General features: G+C 50.7%; 1 protein-coding gene across 1 annotated transcript in view; it reads left to right on the forward strand.

Moving 5' to 3' along the window:
• Positions 1-14,177: 14,177 nt before the first annotated feature.
• Positions 14,178-17,500, forward strand: part of Su(H) (recombining binding protein suppressor of hairless) — a gene marked incomplete in the record, with an annotated part of 25,210 nt that continues 21,887 nt past the window's right edge. The window contains 1 exon segment of the mRNA XM_070126421.1: positions 14,178-15,325. Within this exon segment, the coding sequence (XP_069982522.1) occupies positions 15,181-15,325 (145 nt within the window).

Genomic DNA, 17,500 nt, shown 5'->3' on the forward strand with positions numbered 1-17,500 from the left:
GGCGCCGTCTCCTGGCCGTGGACGGGCCGGTCCGGTCGAGTCAGCGGCCGGGAAATCACCGTGTGGACGGCGGCGGCGGCGGCGCGGCGGTGGCCCGAGACGGAGACTATCTATATGCACCGGACTATTTTCTGGTCGCGCGTCCATTATCCGGGCTCCCTAGCGTGTCGCTGGGCGCCCCTTTCCCCTTAGTCTTTCCCTTTGCCATTGACTCTTGGTCCCTCTCCCCCCCCCCCACCTCACCCTACCCCTCGCCCCTTTAGCTTCCTTCAGCGTTACCCCTCTCTCTTGTACTATTTCTTTCTGTTTTCTCTCTCTCTCTCTCTCTCTCTCTCTCTCTCTCTCTCTCTCTCTCTCTCTCTCTCTCTCTCTCTCTCTCTCTCTCTCTCTCTCTCTCTCTCTCTCTCTCTCTCTCTCCTAAACCTTCCCCTCTCTCTCCCTCTCTCTCTCTCCTTCCCTCCCTCCCTCCCTCTCTCTTTCTCTCTTTCTCCACCTCCCTTCCCTCTCTTCCTTCCCACTCGCATCTCTTTTTCCCTCGTTGGCCTATCTTCCCATTCCGCGCGCGGAAAGAGAGAGAGAGAGAGAGAGAGAGAGAGAGAGAGAGAGAGAGAGAGAGAGAGAGAGAGAGAGAGAGGAAGAGAGAGAGAGAGAGAGGGGGGGGGGGGGCACACGTTATGTGTCCCTGGTGCTTTAACCTGTCACGTTCCTCGAGAGACAGAGAGACAGATAATAGACACAAGAGATTTAGACGTGACCGACCTTCATGCGGGGTGATAATATAACACCTCCGCTGTTTTCCCCGCTCCCCCATTTTTGTTATAGCTCCCTCTCTCTATTCTACAATCCCCTCCTCCTTTCCCCCCTCTCCATCTCTCCCTTTCCCCCTTCTCCAGCTTTCCCCTTTCCCCCCTCTCCATCATTCCCTTTTCCCCCTCTCCATCTTTTCTCCTTCTCCCCCTCTCCATCTTTCCCTTTCCCCCTCCTTCTCCCCCTCTCCATCTTTCCCTTTCCCCCCTCTCCATCTTTCCCTTTCCCCCCTCTCCCTCCCTCTCCTTCCCTCTCCACGATAAAAGCACTCCCACACCAACACCATAATGGCGTTTATTATCACATTGTTTAACACGTCGGTGGGTGTACCTGTGTACCGCTAGGTGTGAGGCGGCCACGGGTGAAGGTGAAGTGGATTTTAGGTGAAAGAGGGAAGGTGGGGTGGGGGGAGGGGCGTGCGGGTGTTTTGGGTTTTTATTTTTAAGGATTTTTTGTTTTTAAGGCGATTTTTTTAAGGGGGAGAGGTTATTTATCTGTTAAGGTAGATCGAGGTGCGGGCGTGTGGGGCGTGAGGAAGGCGCTGGGCGTGAGGGAGCGGAGGGAGAAGGGCGGCCGCGTGAGGCAGCGTTGGCACAGGCCGGATGTGGCAGACTGTTGGTTAATGGGAGGGGGCACGAGGCCGGGGGGAGGGGCAGGGAGGGGGGCAGAGGGTAGGGTGGAGGTTTTGGGGGCGGCGACCCTTGCCTCCGACCTGGGGGGCTTCACCTTTGACCCGGGGTCAAGTAGACCACTTTCACTCACCGCGACGTGTGGCCTGGAAGGCGAGGGGGTGGGAGGGGGGGCGTTGGAAGAGGAGGGGGCGGAAGGGGGAGGGGACGTTGGAGGGGATTCCTCTAACGTGATATCGGGGATTCGAGATTGTTACTTGTAATTCTTGCGTCATTATTGCAGCGTTTCAAGTAAGTGTGCGAAAAAGGGAACAGGAACTATGCGTTGTCACTCTTGCTTGCTTCTGAACATCTTTTTTTCTCCTCTCTCTCTCTCTCTCTCTCTCTCTCTCTCTCTCTCTCTCTCTCTCTCTCTCTCTCTCTCTCTCTCTCTCTCTCTCTCTCTCTCTCTCTCTCTCTCTCTCTCTCTCTCTCTCTCCTCCATTCCCTCCCTCCTCTCTTTATATCCACCTCAGCGACTTCACAACAAGCACCATACTTACCCGAGGTTGCAACGTGAAAGTGAACTCCGATCTCCCTCTTTCCTCCTCTCCTACCCCCTACCCCCCCCTCTTCCCCTTGCACAGACACAATCACGCCCCACACTTACCTTGATCTCCCCCCCCGATAGTAAGGGTGTTTTGATCCCCCTTCCCTCCCCTCCCCAAACCCTTCTCTCCCCTCCCCTCCCTTCCCCATCCCTTCTCTCCCCTCCCCTCCCTCCTCTCCACACCCAGTCACTAAGCTGTCTTCTTTCTTATTCTCCCCCTCCCCTCCCCTCCCTTCACCCCCCCCACTTCTCCCGCTTTCCACTTGTCACCCTCGTCTCTCCAACATTTCCTCTCCCCCTCCTTTGATCTGGCTCTTCCTCATCTCCCTTCCTCTCTTTCCCCCTCTTTGTCGAGAGAGACAGAGAGACAAAAAGAGAGCGAGAGAAAAAAAGAAAAAGAAAGAAACGTAGAGAGAGAAAGATGATATAAAAAGAGAGAGAAAAAGAAAGAAAGGAAGAGAAAGATAAAAAGAAAGAAAGGAAGAGAAAGATAAAAAGAAAAAGAGAGAAAGGAAGAGAACGATAAAAAAAGGTATATAAATAGAGAGAGAGCGAACGAGAAAGAAAGAAGAGAGAGATCGAGAGATCCCGTAGGATCCGCTGTCCCCATTGGATCGTGGTCGTAATGGCTTCGACCTCCGCCCCTCCTTCGCGTTCTCGGCTCCCCTCTCTACTTCCCTTTTTTAAGTCTCCTTTTTTTCTCTTTTCCTCTGTGCAATCTTTCTCTTTTTTTATTATTATTATTTTTTAGGTTTGTGTGTAATCTTGTATTTAGTTTTTGCGTTTTGTGTGTACGTCCGCCTCCCACCGTTCGCTTTGTCACTTTTCGGTTGATGTCTCCTGGCGTCTTTTCCTCCTCTTCTCTATTTTCCGTCCTTCCTTGCTTTATTTCGTCCTTCCCGATTCTTTCCTTCGTTGTTTTTATTTTTATTTTCTGTGTTTCCTTCGTTTCTTTCCTGTTTCGGTGTGTAAGAAACTCGCTTTTCTGCTCCCCCTTCTTCGGCGTGATCTCGACCCAGTTAGGAGCCCCCTCCCCCCCCTCCCCCCATCGCCGAGCTCCTTCTGGGCTTCGTCGCCCCTCTTTATAGCTATTATTTTTTTTCGTTTTTTTATTGTTTGATATTTTCTTGTTGGTTTTCTTGTTGTCTTGTTTTCTTTTTCTTTTAACTTCTTTTTCATCTTTTTTCGTCATCGTCTTTGTTATGTTCCTCTCGTCCCCCTCTCTTCTTTCCTCCTTCTCCTTCTCCTCATTTCCCCTTCGTCCACCTCCTCTTCCTCCTCCTCCCCCTCTTCCTCCTCCTTCCTCCCTCTTCCCCCTTCCCCCCTCCTCCTCCTCCACCTTCTTCCTCTTCCTCCCCCTCCTCCCCCTTCCTCCTCCTCCTTCCTCCTCCTCCTCCCTCCTCCTCCTCCTCCTCCTCCTCCTCCTCCTCCTCCTCCTCCTCCTCCTCCTCCTCCTCCTCCTCCTCCTCCTCCTCCTTCTCCTCCACATTGTCACACTTTCACCCCCATTAATGACGCCTCAGCACCTCGTTCGGACGGAGGCGGCGACGATGGCGTGTCGGCGGATTGCTCGAGTGTCGGGCCTGCGTCGGGGAGGTGTCGGGGAGGTGGTGTACTCGTGTCGTTCCTTCTTCTCTGTTTATTCCTTTCTTACTGTCTTTTAATCGCTGTTGGGTGATATCTGTCTGTTTTTTTCTGGGGGGGACTGTCTCTCCATCACTCCTTATCTCCCTCTTTCTCTCCCCTCTCTCCTTCTCTCCTCCCTTTCTCCTTCCCTCCTCCCTCCTCCCTCCCCCTCCCAATTTCCCTCCTTCTTACCCCCCCCCATGAACCGCCCGCTTGTCCATGCCTGTCGCGTAATGGGCGGGTTCCCTCCTCCATCTTGTGGCTGTCGTCGTCGTCCGTCCGCCATTTGCCCGCGTGTCGTCCGCGTCGTGTGTGTGTGTGTGTGTGTCGGGGCCTTTTTCTTTTCCTTCTTTTTTTAGTATTTTTTGTTTCGTGTTCTGTTTCCTTTGGTTTTGTTTTCTTTCCTTTTTTCTGATTTTTCTGTTTTTTTTCTGGTTTTGGTCTTCTTCTTCCTCTTCCTTCTCTTCCTCCTTTCTCTTCTTCTCCTCCTACTCCTCTTCCTCCTTCTACTCCTCCTCCTCCTCCTCCTCCTCCGCGCGCGAGTCACCGCCGAAACCCGCCATTACAGAGCTCCGCCATTATCAACGGCGTTATTACTATCATCGTCATTATCACCGCCGCCCTCAGTCTCGGATTATTTCCTTCTTCCTCTTCTCCCCCTCCCCCCTCCTCCATTACCCCTTTGCCACCTTCTCCCTTTCTTCAACCATTGCTTCTGTGTTTTTTGTTTTTGTTTTGTTTTTGATATGGTGTGTGTGTTTCCTTAATCTTTCTTTCCTTCTCTTTTTCTAAGTTTCTGCTGATTCTGAAGGAATTTCCGATGGAATGAATCTGGAGAAAATCAAGATGAATAAACGAAATGATAACGAACAAGAGTAATATATTATATATATATATATATATATATATATATATATATATATATATATATATATATATATAATATACATATATATATATATATATATATATATATATATATATATATATATATATATATATATATATATTTGAATAAAGAAAATGATAACGAACAGGATTTAAAAAATATATATATATTTTTATATATAGGAAATTTTCTACGCGTCTCAACTGGAACAATTTGTACAGCATTTCTCGCCTTGTGTCATTATACAAGGCATGAATTGAATTCTTAATAATGGGAAGCCGTCGAGCATTGCGTCGGGGAGGGAGAGGTTGCCCAAGAAGTGTCGGTGAAGTGGAGAAAGATATGTATTTATATAGAGAGAAGGAGAGAAAGGAGGGGAGGGAGTGAAGGAGAGAAAGAGGGAGTGAAGTAGTGAGGAAGGGAGGGAGGGAGGAAGAGCAGTGGAGGAGAGGAGGAGGGAGTGAAGGAGTGGAGGAGAGAGGGGAGGGAGAGAGATTGAGAGAGAGAGAGACAGAGAGATTACTAGCGGAATAATAGGTGTTGATTGAGCGTCGAGATCACGCAAGACTTTTGGTCTTTTGGGGGGAGTCTCTGGCTTGCTCTCTCTTTTTTTTTTCGCTCTCTCGCCCTACCCGTTTCTCTTTTGCTCGTTGCCTTCTCCTCTCCTCTTTCCCTCTTTATCATCCTCTCCACCCTCGCTCTTTCAACCTTTTCTCTCTCCTCTCCCCTTTTCTATTTTTCTCGTGCCATTTCTCCTTCTCTCTCTCTCTCTCTCTCTCTCTCTCTCTCTCTCTCTCTCTCTCTCTCTCTCTCTCTCTCTCTCTCTCTCTCTCTCTCTCGCTCTCTCTCTCTCTCTCTACCTATCTATCTATCTGTCTATCTATCTATCTTTCCATCTTCCCTTCTTTCTCTCTCCCTTTCCCTCCCGATCACCGACCAACCGACGCTTCCCCCATACCGAAGCGCATCTCACTGAACCGGACCCCCGCCGCGAACGAGCTCCTGCCATTACGTCTTCGCTTTCTTCTTCGCCGTCATCTTTGTCGTTCGCGTCGTCGTCGTCGTCGTCGTTGTCGTCTTCGTCGTCGTCAGCTCTTCAGTGTCGCTTCGCCGTCGCCCTCCCTTGCCTGTCGTTCGAGGGGGGGGGGGGTTGTCGGGTGGCAGTAAGAGCTGCGGTAATGGCAGGAATCCGAACAGCTGATCAGGCGTCTCAACCCGGCCAGCGACGGCGTTAGGAGCAGGGGAAAGGAGGAAGGGAGGGAGGAAGGGGAGAAGAGAAGGGAAGGGGAGAGGAGAGCGGAAAGTGAGGGTAGAGAGGGGGGAAGAAGGGGAGACAGGAGAAGAAGGGAAGGAGAGGGAAGGGGAAAGAGGAGAAGAAGGGAAGGAGAGGGAAGGGGAGAGAGGAGAAGAAGGGAAGGAGAGTGAGGGGAGAAGGGGAAGGGAAGGAGGATAGTTTGAGGTAGGGGCAGAGTACGGAGAAGAGGAAGGGGAGAAAAGGGAGAAGCGAGGGAGGGAAGAGGAAGGGGAGAAGGGAGAGGGAGGAGGAGGGAGAAGAAGGAAAGGAAGTTTGGGGTAGGGAGAAGGATAGGAAGAAGAGGGAAAAGGGCATGTGACGAGTAGGAAAAAGGGAGAAGGCAGAGAAATTGAGAGAAAAAAAAGAGAAAGAGTATGACGGAGGAGGGAAGGAGAGTGAAGGGAGATTTAAGAAAAGGGGGAAGGAGGCTAAGGAGGAAGAGAAGGGGAGGGAGGGAAGGGAGGAGAAGGAGGAGCAGGAGGAGGGGAAAGGGAGGAGTTCTATGACACAACACTTTATCGCCCGTGTCTCAACCTCGTCGGAATTAATCGACGGAGTGAAAGTCGCCCGGACGCCATGACGCTTCTAGGAGGGGGAAGGGGGGCAGGGGGGGATTTTTGACGTTTTTTGAGCGTCTTGAGTTGCGGGGAAGAGGGGAGGGGGAGGGAGGAGGGAGGGGAGTTAAAAGCAGAGGGAAGGAAGGAGGGGGGGGGAAAGTTGTGGGGAAGGGGGAGGTTTACCTGTGAAAGTCGGGTCAGGAGGAGGGAGGGAGGGAGGGAGGGAGTGGAGGAGAGAGAGAAAGACAGGGAGGGAGGGTAAGAGGGAGTGAAGTAGTGAGGACGGGAGGAAGAAAGGAAGAACAATGGAGGAGAGGAGGAGGGAGTGAAGGAATGAAAGTAGGGAAGAATTGGTGAAGCGAGGGAGGGAAAGAGAGAATGGTGAAGTAAAAGAAGGAAAAGAGTAGAGGAGAGTGGGGGGAGGGAGAGAGGGAGGGAGGGCGGGGGAGGGGAAAAAAGAGGGGCAAAATAAAACCGCTGTTGCACCTCTGTCTTCACCTCCGTCCTTCGCTCCTTTCCTTCTCCCCGAGGCTGTGTTCTGGAAGGTTTTGTCTTTCCGGTATCGACGTCGATTTAATGGATATGTTTACAAAGAAAAAAAAGTAATAATGGTTGCAAAAAAAGCCGGGGTTGCGGAGGGAGGGAGGGAGGGAGGGAGGGAGGGAGGGAGAGGGTTCTCGTTTCTCTCCCCCTCCCCCTCTCCCCTCCTCCCTCTCTCCCTCCTAGAAATTTCCCCTCGAGGCTACGAAAATAGGAGGAAAAGAAAAGAAAAGAGAGAAAAAAAAACACGAAAACGCAAAAGGTTGCCGTTTAAGTATATGAAATCAGAAATGGTGGAGGTGGGGAGGGAGAGAGGGGAGGGGAGGGGGGGAGAGGGGAGAGAAGGAGGACGGAGAGGGAAAAAGGCCGCCGCGTTTCCTGACCCGTCACTCATCTGGGTCCAGAAAGTTGACAGAATCGGACAAAAAGGCCATTAAACCCCCCCAATTAGGAGCCATTACCCGTCTACGCTTGCTTCTCCCCCACCATTTCCCCCACTCCACTCCCTCCCTTTCTTCCCCTCCCCCCCTATATTCCGTTCTTCCTCTTTCCCCTCTCCCTCCTTCCTTCCCCTCTCTTCCCTATTCTTACGCCTCTCCCTCCCCTCCCCCCTTACCCTCCCCTCCACTCTCCCTCCCCCACAAAGAAGACTTTCCTGACTGTTTCCTCGGGTGGGCAACCTACTTCACTCCTGCAACGTCGTTTCGATCTGCCTATCTATCCATCCACACAGTCGTAGTCAAGTGGATAGGTTGGTAATTTCATGTATATATACACATTACAATATATATATATATATATATATATATATATATATATATATATATATATATACGTGTGTGTGTGTGTGTGTGTGTGTGTGTGTGTGTGTGTGTGTGTGTGTGTGTGTGTGTGTGTGTGTGTGTGTGTGTGTGTGTGTGTGTGTGTGTGTTTATGTGTGTGTGTGTGTGTGTGTACAGATGTGTATATTTGTATATACATATGTTTATATGTTTGCATATATATATATTCACATATTTATACATATTATATGTATGTATATATTTGCATATTGATATATACATTTATGTATTTGTGTATATATGAATTCATATTTTTATATGTATATTCATGTATTTATATATACATTCATAAATATATATATATATATATATATATATATATATATATATATATATATATATATATATATATATATATATATAAATATATATAAATATATATAAATATATATATATATATGTGTGTGTGTGTGTGTGTGTGTGTGTGTGTGTGTGTGTGTGTGTGCAAGAACGAAGGCGAGAGAGCAGGGGCTGGACGAGGGGCCGGCGGGCGACGCGGCCAGCTGTCGCGTGTCGAAGGCGGCGATGGAGTCGTCTCTCGCTCGGCTGAAGGTGTCGATTGCGGCCGATGACGGCGATCGCTTTGTCACGATGGCGGCGGGGCTTCCTTCTCTCTCTCTCTCTCTCTCTCTCTCTCTCTCTCTCTCTCTCTCTCTCTCTCTCTCTCTCTCTCTCTCTCTCTCTCTCTCTCTCTCCCTCTCTCTCTCTTTCCCCTTCTTCTTGCCCTTCTCCTTCTGTATCTCTACCTGTCTCCCTCCCCATTCCTCCTCCCCTTTTCATCCCCATCTTCCTCTCTCTCTTCCTTCATCGTCGTCACCGCCCGCGTCTCATCTTAACCCGCCGCCCACGACCCGGTCCCCTCCCCCCCTTCCCCCCCTTTCCCCCACCCCCCCCCCCCCCCCCCCCCCCCCCGCTCCGGCGAACGTCGAAGACGCGGCCGCCCTCGCCTCGCGTGACAAAAATACTACTTGATTAGATGCCGTAACTCACCCTCAGTCATGGCAAGCGCTTGGAAAGTTCTTGCCATCGGAGCGTAGTCTTATCACTTGCCGGGGGGGGGGGGGAGAGGGGGAGGGCTTTCTTTTCTTTCAATCTCCCTTTTCTCTTCCCCCTCCCTTACTCCCTCCTCTTTTCATCACCTCCCCTCCCTCCTCTTTTCATCACCTCCCCTCCCTCCTATTCACACCCACCCCCCAGCTACTCCCCTTCCCCGTCCCCTTCCCTTCCATCCACTCCCTCCCCCTTCCCTTCCCTCTGTCCCCTATTCCCCCTTCCACTCCCTTCCCTCCCATTCACTTGCCCCCCATGCCCCCCCTTTTTACTGACCCCTCCCCCTTCTCGTGTCCATCTCCTTCACGTCTCCTGATCAGGCGATGTGTCTCGCTCCGCGGCGATCTCGAAATCTTTTGTCACGCGATCGGCATAACTCCGCCATTTTGCGTCGCGTCGGAGGCAATGCATGGACCATTTTCTCTCTCTTTGTCTTGTCTTATTTTCTTCTCTTCATCTCTCTTCTCTTCTTTCTTCTCTTTTTTTTCCTTTTTTTCCATATTTATTTTGATGGTTGTGATGTTCATGCTACTCGAGACAAGAAGTGACCGCATTTTCTTATTTTTTCTCTTATTTTTTTATCTGTTGATTGACAAGACTTTTTTTCTTTTTCTTTTTCTTTTTCTTCTTTATCGCATTTTCTAGCAACGCGCAAGATTCGCGTAAACGAAAGACGAACGAAAATCGACCTTAGAGGATCTTTTAACTTTTTACTGTATTTATTTATATACTTATTTTGGATATTTCTTTTTTCTTTTCTTTTTTGTCTTTTATGTTTCGTCTCCTCTTTCTGTTGTTTTTTTTCTTTGAATGGAGAAGAAAGAAGAAATAGAGAGGAAGGAAAAAGGAAAAAATGAAAAGGAGGAAGGGAAGGAGAAGAAAAAATAGGAATAAAAAGGAAGAAGGGGAGGAAAAGAAGAAGAGGAAGAAATATAGAGGAAAGGAAAAGGAAGGCTAAAAGAAAAAGGGAAAATTTTGAAAGAGAAAAAGGAGGAAGAGAAGAAGGAGAGATGGAAAGGAAGAAGAAGAAAAATAGGAGGCCAAGAGGTGTAGGAAAAGAGGAAGAAGAAGAAGAAGTAGAAGAAAAAGAAGTAGAAAAAGTAGAAGAAAAAGAAGTAGAAAAGAAAGTGGAGGAGTAGCGGCGGAGGGTCAGTCTCCATTTCCACCATTACTTGGGTCAGCCACGCGTGGAATGCCGACTTCTTTCGAGATATTGACCCGCCTCCTCCTCCTCCTCCTCCTCTTCCTCCTCCTCCTCAGCATCAGTGTCTTCCTCCTCTTTCTCGCCCGCGACTTGATCTTTGTTTCCTCTTTGTTTCTGCTTTACGTCATTTTATTTATTTATTTTTTTTTTTTTTTTAGATTTTGCTTTATTTTTCTTTGTTATGTTTTTTTTGACGTCTTTTTTTTTCTTCCTCGTCTTTTGTCTTTTTTCTCTTTCTTTTTCCCTCTTTGTCTTCTTCCTCGTTTCCTTCATCGTCCACCGCCTTATCATTTTCCTACACCTTCTTCTCTCCCCCCCCCCTCCTCCTCCTCTTCCTCCTCCACTCCCTCCTTTCCTTCCCCCTACTCCTCTCCATCCCCCTCCTCTCTCTCACCCCTCTCACCCCCACCCCCCGTTATCACATCTCTCTTTGAACATCCCTTTCTCTCTACGCACTCTCGATCGCCTTCAATAACACAAAGAAAAAAGAAAAAAAGAAAATGCACGCGACGGTCGGTATGCGTGTGTGCGTGTGCGTGTGTGCGTGTGCGGGTGCGTGTACGTGTGCGTGAGGTTTTCCCAGTAATTACGAGAATCTTTCATTGTCTTGGAGTCTGTATCTTGGGTTTTAATGGGGTGTGTCTGTGTATGTTTTTTTGTATTTATTTGTTTGTGTGCGTTTGTTTGCTTGTATTTTGGTTGTTGTTTGGGTGTTGTGGTCGTGGGGGGTTGTGGTTTGTTTGTTTGTTTTGCGTGCGTGGTGGCATTTTTGTTTGTTTGTCGTTTTTTTTGTTTTTTTCGTTATACTTTGTCGGTGTTTTATTTGTTCCGTATTTTTTTCTTTCTTTAGACATTGAATGAAATGTACTTAGAATGTTTGAACATGGAGTGCGTAAAAGAAGGGCCAAAAAAGTAATAATGGATAAATAAAAGGGAATAAAAAATAACCCGCTAAGGGTATTTAAAGCCTTAATTGCGGTGTGCGGTATTTTATGATAGATGACGAGACAAACGAGTTAATTTTGTTTACGGGCGTTTAGAGGGAATTAGCAGATACGAGGATAATGGAGGGAGAGAGGGAGAGAAGGAGGGGGAGGAGGGAGGGGGGAGGGAGGGAGGGAGGAGGGGGAGGGAGGGAGGGAGGAGGGGGAGGTTCTCAATAAACGGTATTTAACGAAGGGAGCGGGAGAAGCATATGTTTGCGTGTGCGTGCGTGCGAGCGTGTGTGCGATCGGAGGAGAGGGTGGGGGGTTAGTAAGGGGAGGGGGTGGGGGTGCAGTAGTGGGAGGGGCACGTGCGGGATGCGGCCTGGCACGTGTCGGCTCTCGGGCTGAACGCGGGCCCACAATGCCACGTGTTTGCGCTGGTTGTTGGCTCTCTTTCACCCCCCCCCTCCCCCCTTCCCCCTTGCTTTGTGCTCGGTGATACTTCCGGCGATGCCTCTTTATCCTCTTTCTGCTTCTTCTTCTTCTTCTTTTTCTTCTTGCTCTTCTTCCTCCCCCTTGTCTTCCATTTGTCTTTCTCCTTTTTTCTTGATCGCCCTTCACTTTCTCCTTTTCTTCTTCTTCCTCTTCCTTATCTTTATTGGCCTTCTCCTCTTCATTCTTGTCTTTATCTTCTTACTCGTCCTCGTCCACCTTCGTTAGAAGGTGAGTTAATTAGGATACTTTCTCTCTCTCTCTCTCTCTCTCTCTCTCTCTCTCTCTCTCTCTCTCTCTCTCTCTCTCTCTCTCTCTCTCTCTCTCTCTCTCTCTCTCTCTCTCTCTCTCCCTCTCTCCCTCTCTCCCTCTCTCCTCTCTCCCTCTCTCTCCCTCTCTCCCTCTCTCCCTCCCTCCCTCCCTTCCTCCCTCCCTCCCTCCCTCCCTCCCCCTCCCCCTCCCCCTCTTTCCCAATCTTCCCTCCTCTCCCTTCCTCTTCCCTCCCTCTCTCCTCTCCCTTCCTCCATCCACCCATCGATCTCTGTCCCCGTTCTGAAAGTAAAAGAACTTAATCCTAAACAAATGAAAAATTGTTCCTAGGTGTTGACAAAGCGGTCACATTCGCATGACGTTTTTCTCTGGCCCCGGAAACCCACCCAACCCACCCAGCCCACTCGCCAGACCCACCCCACTCGCCAGACCCACCCCACTCACCAAACCCACGCAAGCCACGCGCCAAACCCACCCAATCCTCGAGCCTATCCACCCAACCCATTCGCCGAGCCCACCCAACCCACTCGCCAAACCCACCCAAACTTCGAGCCTGCCCACACAAGCCAACCCACCCGCCAACCCACCCAAGCTTGTCTGCCTTCCCCATTTTAGCCCACCCAGGCCCGATAGCCCGCCCACACCGAAGTTCTATGGCCCGCCCATACAAGTCCCCCGCTCAAGTCCTGTAGCCCGCCCATACAAGCCCACCCACTCCCACCCAAGTCCTGTAGCCCGCCCATACAAGCCCACCCACGCCCACCCAAGTCCTGTAGCCCGCCCATACAAGCCCACCCACGCCCACCCAAGTCCTGTAGCCCGCCCATACAAGCCCACCCACGCCCGCAAACCCGCCCAGTGACTCCAGTCCCATTGTCGCGGACCGCAGAAGACGACCCAACAAGCGCTGTGTCACGGGCGGTTTAACGGGGTGCAAATATTGATTGGGGCGTCCAGGTGGGTGGAGGAGGGGCGGGGAGAGAGGGGTGAGGGGTGGGGGGAGCGTAGGAGGGGGAGGGAGGGAGGGAGGGTGTAAAGTGAGGGATAACATACGGTAAGAATGAATTGGGCGGAAGGGGAGGGGGAGTGAGGTTGGGTGGGGGGTGAGAGTTGTAAGGGTTTTGGGGGTATGGGTGGTAGGGGTAGGGGTGTGGGTGGGCGGGTAGGTGGGAGTGGGGGTGGTTGATAAAAGAGACTTTGATGGCTAGGTCACTCTTAATCACTAGTATGGATTCGCGCGAGTGTTTTTGTTGTTGTTGATTACAGCTGGCCGATTGATGATTTTTTTACGTGTTTATTATTGGTTTATTTTAGTTAGTTTGTTTGTTCGTTCGTTTTTTTCGTGGTTATTATTGGTTTATTTATATTTTATTTGTACGTATTTATTATTGGTTGATTTTTGTATGTTCGTTTTTTTACGCGTTTATTATTGGTTGATTTATAGGTTTGTGTGTTTGTTTGCTCGTTTTTTATCTATTTCGTGTAGGCTTTGGTTGTAATTCCTTCCTTGACAGGTAGGCGGCTTTTCAAGTGTTTATGTTTTGGATTGTAGAGTAAAAATCCTTGGTTATGTCTTGTGTTTACGATTGTGTATTGTTTTCTTAGGTGTGTGTGTGTGTGTAAGTGTGTACACATATTTATACTCTGGTCACCATATCTCAAGAACCTACAATTTAGTCTTAAGTCTGTGTGTGCATGTGCGTGTGTGAGTGCGTGTGTGCCCCGAGGGAAGTCAGGAGAGCGTGTGTGCGATCAGCGTAGTGATTGGGAGCCACCTTGTGTGCTCGTCGGCGACCTAACCTCGGCTGCGCGGTCTCTGGCCTCGCTCGCCGGCCGTGTTTACATCCTACAACTCATTACACTCTGCCAGTCAGCTTCATTCTCTCGGTGAAAATTCTTGGAAAATCTATAAATAAATGATTAGGTGTGGTGACGTGAAGACGCTCGCGGCGGGGCCCGGGCTCTCCAGCGTGGTCGCCCGGCGAGGTATCGACGGCGGCCCCTCAGCAGGGATAACGCGCGACGCAGTGTAACGTGGGAATATTCGGGAGCAGGACAGGTGTTGGCAGATAATGGAGGGCGTGCGGGCCAGAAGGGCACGAGCGCTACGGCCCTCGCTGGCGGCGCGGGGTCGTCCTGCGCGGAGGCGGCGGCGCCCCGGGCAAGAAGGGCACGCGCGGCGGGCTGAGCCCTTGCAGGAAGACTCGGCTCGCCGCAGGAGCGCCTCCGACGGCTCGCCCTCGCCTCCTGGCCGCCTTCCCCGCCAGCAGGAGAGCCAGAGTCCTCCCAAGGATCCCGCGTAAGTTCCTTAGGTGCCCCTTCTTGAGTGCTTTAGACGGCCATGAGAGGGAAGTGTCCGTGGCGGCGGCGGCGGCGGAGAGAGCGCGAGGGGAGCCGAGGGGAGCCCGAGGGGGCGGGGCCGGAGGGGAGAGATGGCGGCGGGTTGGTCGGGATGGCGGGAGAGCCAGCGAGTGAGAGAGGGGACTCTGGGAGGCTTACTTTACTCCCCTCAGTGTGTGGACATCCGCGGACACCGACGGACACACTCCTCGCTCACTGCTGTCACCCTTGTCCCTCCCTCGGGCCCGCAGGCGCTGTCTTCTGCTACTGCTGTTCCCGAGGCTCCGCTGTCGCTCGTCGCCGCCCTCGGCCCCCTCGCCGGCCCTCCCTCCGCCGCTTCTGCTTCGCCCCCGAGTGTGGCCGCAGGACGCCCCTCACCCCGGCCGCCCCTCGCCGACGTCTCTCTCTCCGCCTCCTCTCCTCCCCCTCGCAAACAGACACTCACGCAGACAAGGACGACCTCTCGAGGCGCGGGCAGCCCTCCGGGTGGTCGTGAGGCGGCAGCTCTGGCATGGGCGGGAGGTGACGACGCCCTCGGCCCGTCGGAGAGAGTCGGGCTGCGCCCTTCGCGGAGGAGCCTCGTCGTTCGCCGTCCGTTGAGTGCGAGTGCGAGCCCCCAGGGGCGCTGACGGCGCAGTGTGCCCGCGTGTCCCCGAGAGGCGCGGCCGCGATGGCGAGCGAATGAGGCCGAGCTCCGAGGGGACTATGAGCGAGCGCGCCGCCGGAGCTGCGGTCGTCCAAGTAGCGGGTGGTCGAGCGGCGCGGGCGGAGCGGCTATCGAGCGCGTGCAGGTGAGCGTGACACCTTGAGTGATGGTGGGACCACGTGGTCACCCGCTTCACACTAACGACCCTCTCCGCTCCTACGACCCTCCCCTCCACCGCCGCCACGCTACCCCCGCCTTCACGCCCGCAAACACCGCCACGACGCCCACTCCAGGCCGCCCACGAACCTCCCGCCGCCTAGACTGACGGCGCCGAAACGCCCATGCCCCAGTCGTAGCCGCGCCGGACGGCCTCGCACGCAAGGAAGCAGCGGAGGAGCAGCGGAGGTCCTCGGCGAAGGGACGGAGGCCGGAGCAGGAGACGCGGGCGGGCGGGCGCAGGAGCGGCGCGCCCCGGGAGCATGTCTCAGGGGATGCTGGGCCACCACCACCCCGGAGAGCACCTCGGCATGGAGGACCTGGCCGCTGTGCCGATCTGGGACCAGCACCTCCACCACAACCTGCACCACAACCTGCATTTCACCTCCAATTATATCACCGCCAATGGTAAGCGGCGGACGAGGCCCTCGCCGGGGCAGGTCGCGCGCCCTTCCGAACATTTCGTGGGCGTGCGTTCGGGGCTTTTTGGTGCTTTTTGCCTTAATAATTTTGCCGCGTTTTTTTCTCCCGTACATGTAGTTATTTTTTCAGCTGTGATTATTTTTCATGCCATTCCCTTTTATTTTCCTGTTTTCCCCCCGACTTTCCGATCTCCTCCCCGACCATTTTTCGTTTCCCTTTCTCAGCCAAAGTGATCACGTGACCTTCTTGCCCCGTGTCTGCATGGCCGTCATGAGCCTAATGAACGAGTGTCAGTGAAAAGAGAAAAAAAAAAAAGTTTTACAACTAGAGCACAAGAACATGTCTGCACCTTTTCGGAATTTCGTGTCTAATAATTCTCAGAACGAAGAGATTTGGAAGAGATGGAAAGAAAGAAAGAAGAGGGAAAAAATGAGCAATAGTTGTTGATAGAAAAAAGAGGGAGAAAAATTATCATTACAAAAAATATATATACTTATTTCTATTCACTCCAGCGAAAAAAAAAAAATCAAGAACAAAAAAAAAAAACGCGGGAATTGTGAACCGTAGCGGGAAACACCATCGACGGCTTCGACTTCGGCTTCGGGTGTCGGCGCGTGCGAATTCGGCGACGGCCACGCGATGCAGCGACAGGGGGGCGGGGGGATGGGGGGGGGGAGGTCGTCCTTGCATGACACACTTCCGAGATCAAGCGACGTGATAATCGGGCTCTCCCCTCAAGGCCCCTGGCGTGAGAAGAGTCCCGGATGTACGCATGCATGGGTCCTTGTGGCGGGGCACGGCGGAACGCGAGAGCAGCCCCTCTTTTCTTTTTCTCTCTTTTTCTTTCGTTTCTTTTTTTTGGGGGGGGTGGGGGTGGGGGGTGAGAGGGGGGTTCGTTCGTGTTCTCGCTTCCTTCCTTCCTTCCTTGCTTGTTTGTTCGTTTTTTGGTCATGTTTTCTTTTTTTCATTCTTCCTCATGCTATCTCTCTCTTCTTCCTCGTCTTCCTATTATTATTTTTCATCTGCTTCTTTTATTGTTGTTTTTTATTATTATTGTTATTATGATTATTATTATCGTTATTATTTTTATTATTGTTATTTTTATCATTATTATTATCATCATTATTTTCTTCCTCATCAGCTTTATGTTCTTCATCTTCCTCCTCCCCTTCCTCCCTCTGCTTCTTCGCTCAGACCGCAGCGCCTTCCTCCCGCCGCCGCCGCCTCCTGTCGTGCAGTCAGAGCAGCCTCTCTTTGCAAAGGCCTCAGGGCTTTGGAGGTCACTTGCACGCGTTATTTTTATTACTATTGTTGTTGTTGTTATTTTGATTATTATTTTGATTATTTACTTTATTTGTATTATTTGCAACGTTGCCAAGGATCGATTTTCCGTTGGTAGTTCAAAGTCGTTGCAATTTTGGGAAGAAGTGATAAAAGAGAGGTGTGGAGGAGAGAGAGAGAGAGAGAGAGAGAGAGAGAGAGAGAGAGAGAGAGAGAGAGAGAGAGAGAGAGAGAGAGAGAGAGAGATAAAATGAAATGAAATGAAATAAAATGGTCAGTGGATATATTTTTTGGTGGGTAGGGAGTGAGTAGTAGTGATGATAAGGATGATAATAACGGTGGTTATAATAATTATGGTAGTAACAGTGAAAAGGGTGGTGATAATGATGATGAAATGCTAGTAACAGTAATGATTGCAATGACCGGAATAACAGATAATAACAGAAGTGGTAATAACACAAAGACTAAAACGGGGAGGTCCAACGAGCCTACACGTTCCTTGTTGTCCTAAGAATTCTGTGGAGATGCTATCAGCCGTCTTTGTCGATATTCCAAGCAAGTCATGGTCCTGTAGACACAAACTACATAGATGGTTAACACTTTTCTGCGGTTTGCAAGTTTTTTTTCTGTGCTGTGTAATAGGGTTGTGGTATTGACGGTTGTTTGCTTTGTTTAAAGGCTGGTTTGAGATATGTCAATGCGTTCGAACGGAATAGTTGTTTTTTATTTGTATTTTTTATTTTATTTGTTTTTGTTATTTTTTATATTTTATTTTTGTTTTATTTATTGTTATTGTTTTGTGTGTATGCATGTGCGTTTGGTAGGCTTTTTGTTTGTTGTGTACCTTATTTTTTGTTGATTTATTCCCTTGTGCTTGTT

This window comes from Penaeus vannamei, chromosome 10, assembly GCF_042767895.1.
Source record: "Penaeus vannamei isolate JL-2024 chromosome 10, ASM4276789v1, whole genome shotgun sequence".
Taxonomy (NCBI): domain Eukaryota; kingdom Metazoa; phylum Arthropoda; class Malacostraca; order Decapoda; family Penaeidae; genus Penaeus; species Penaeus vannamei.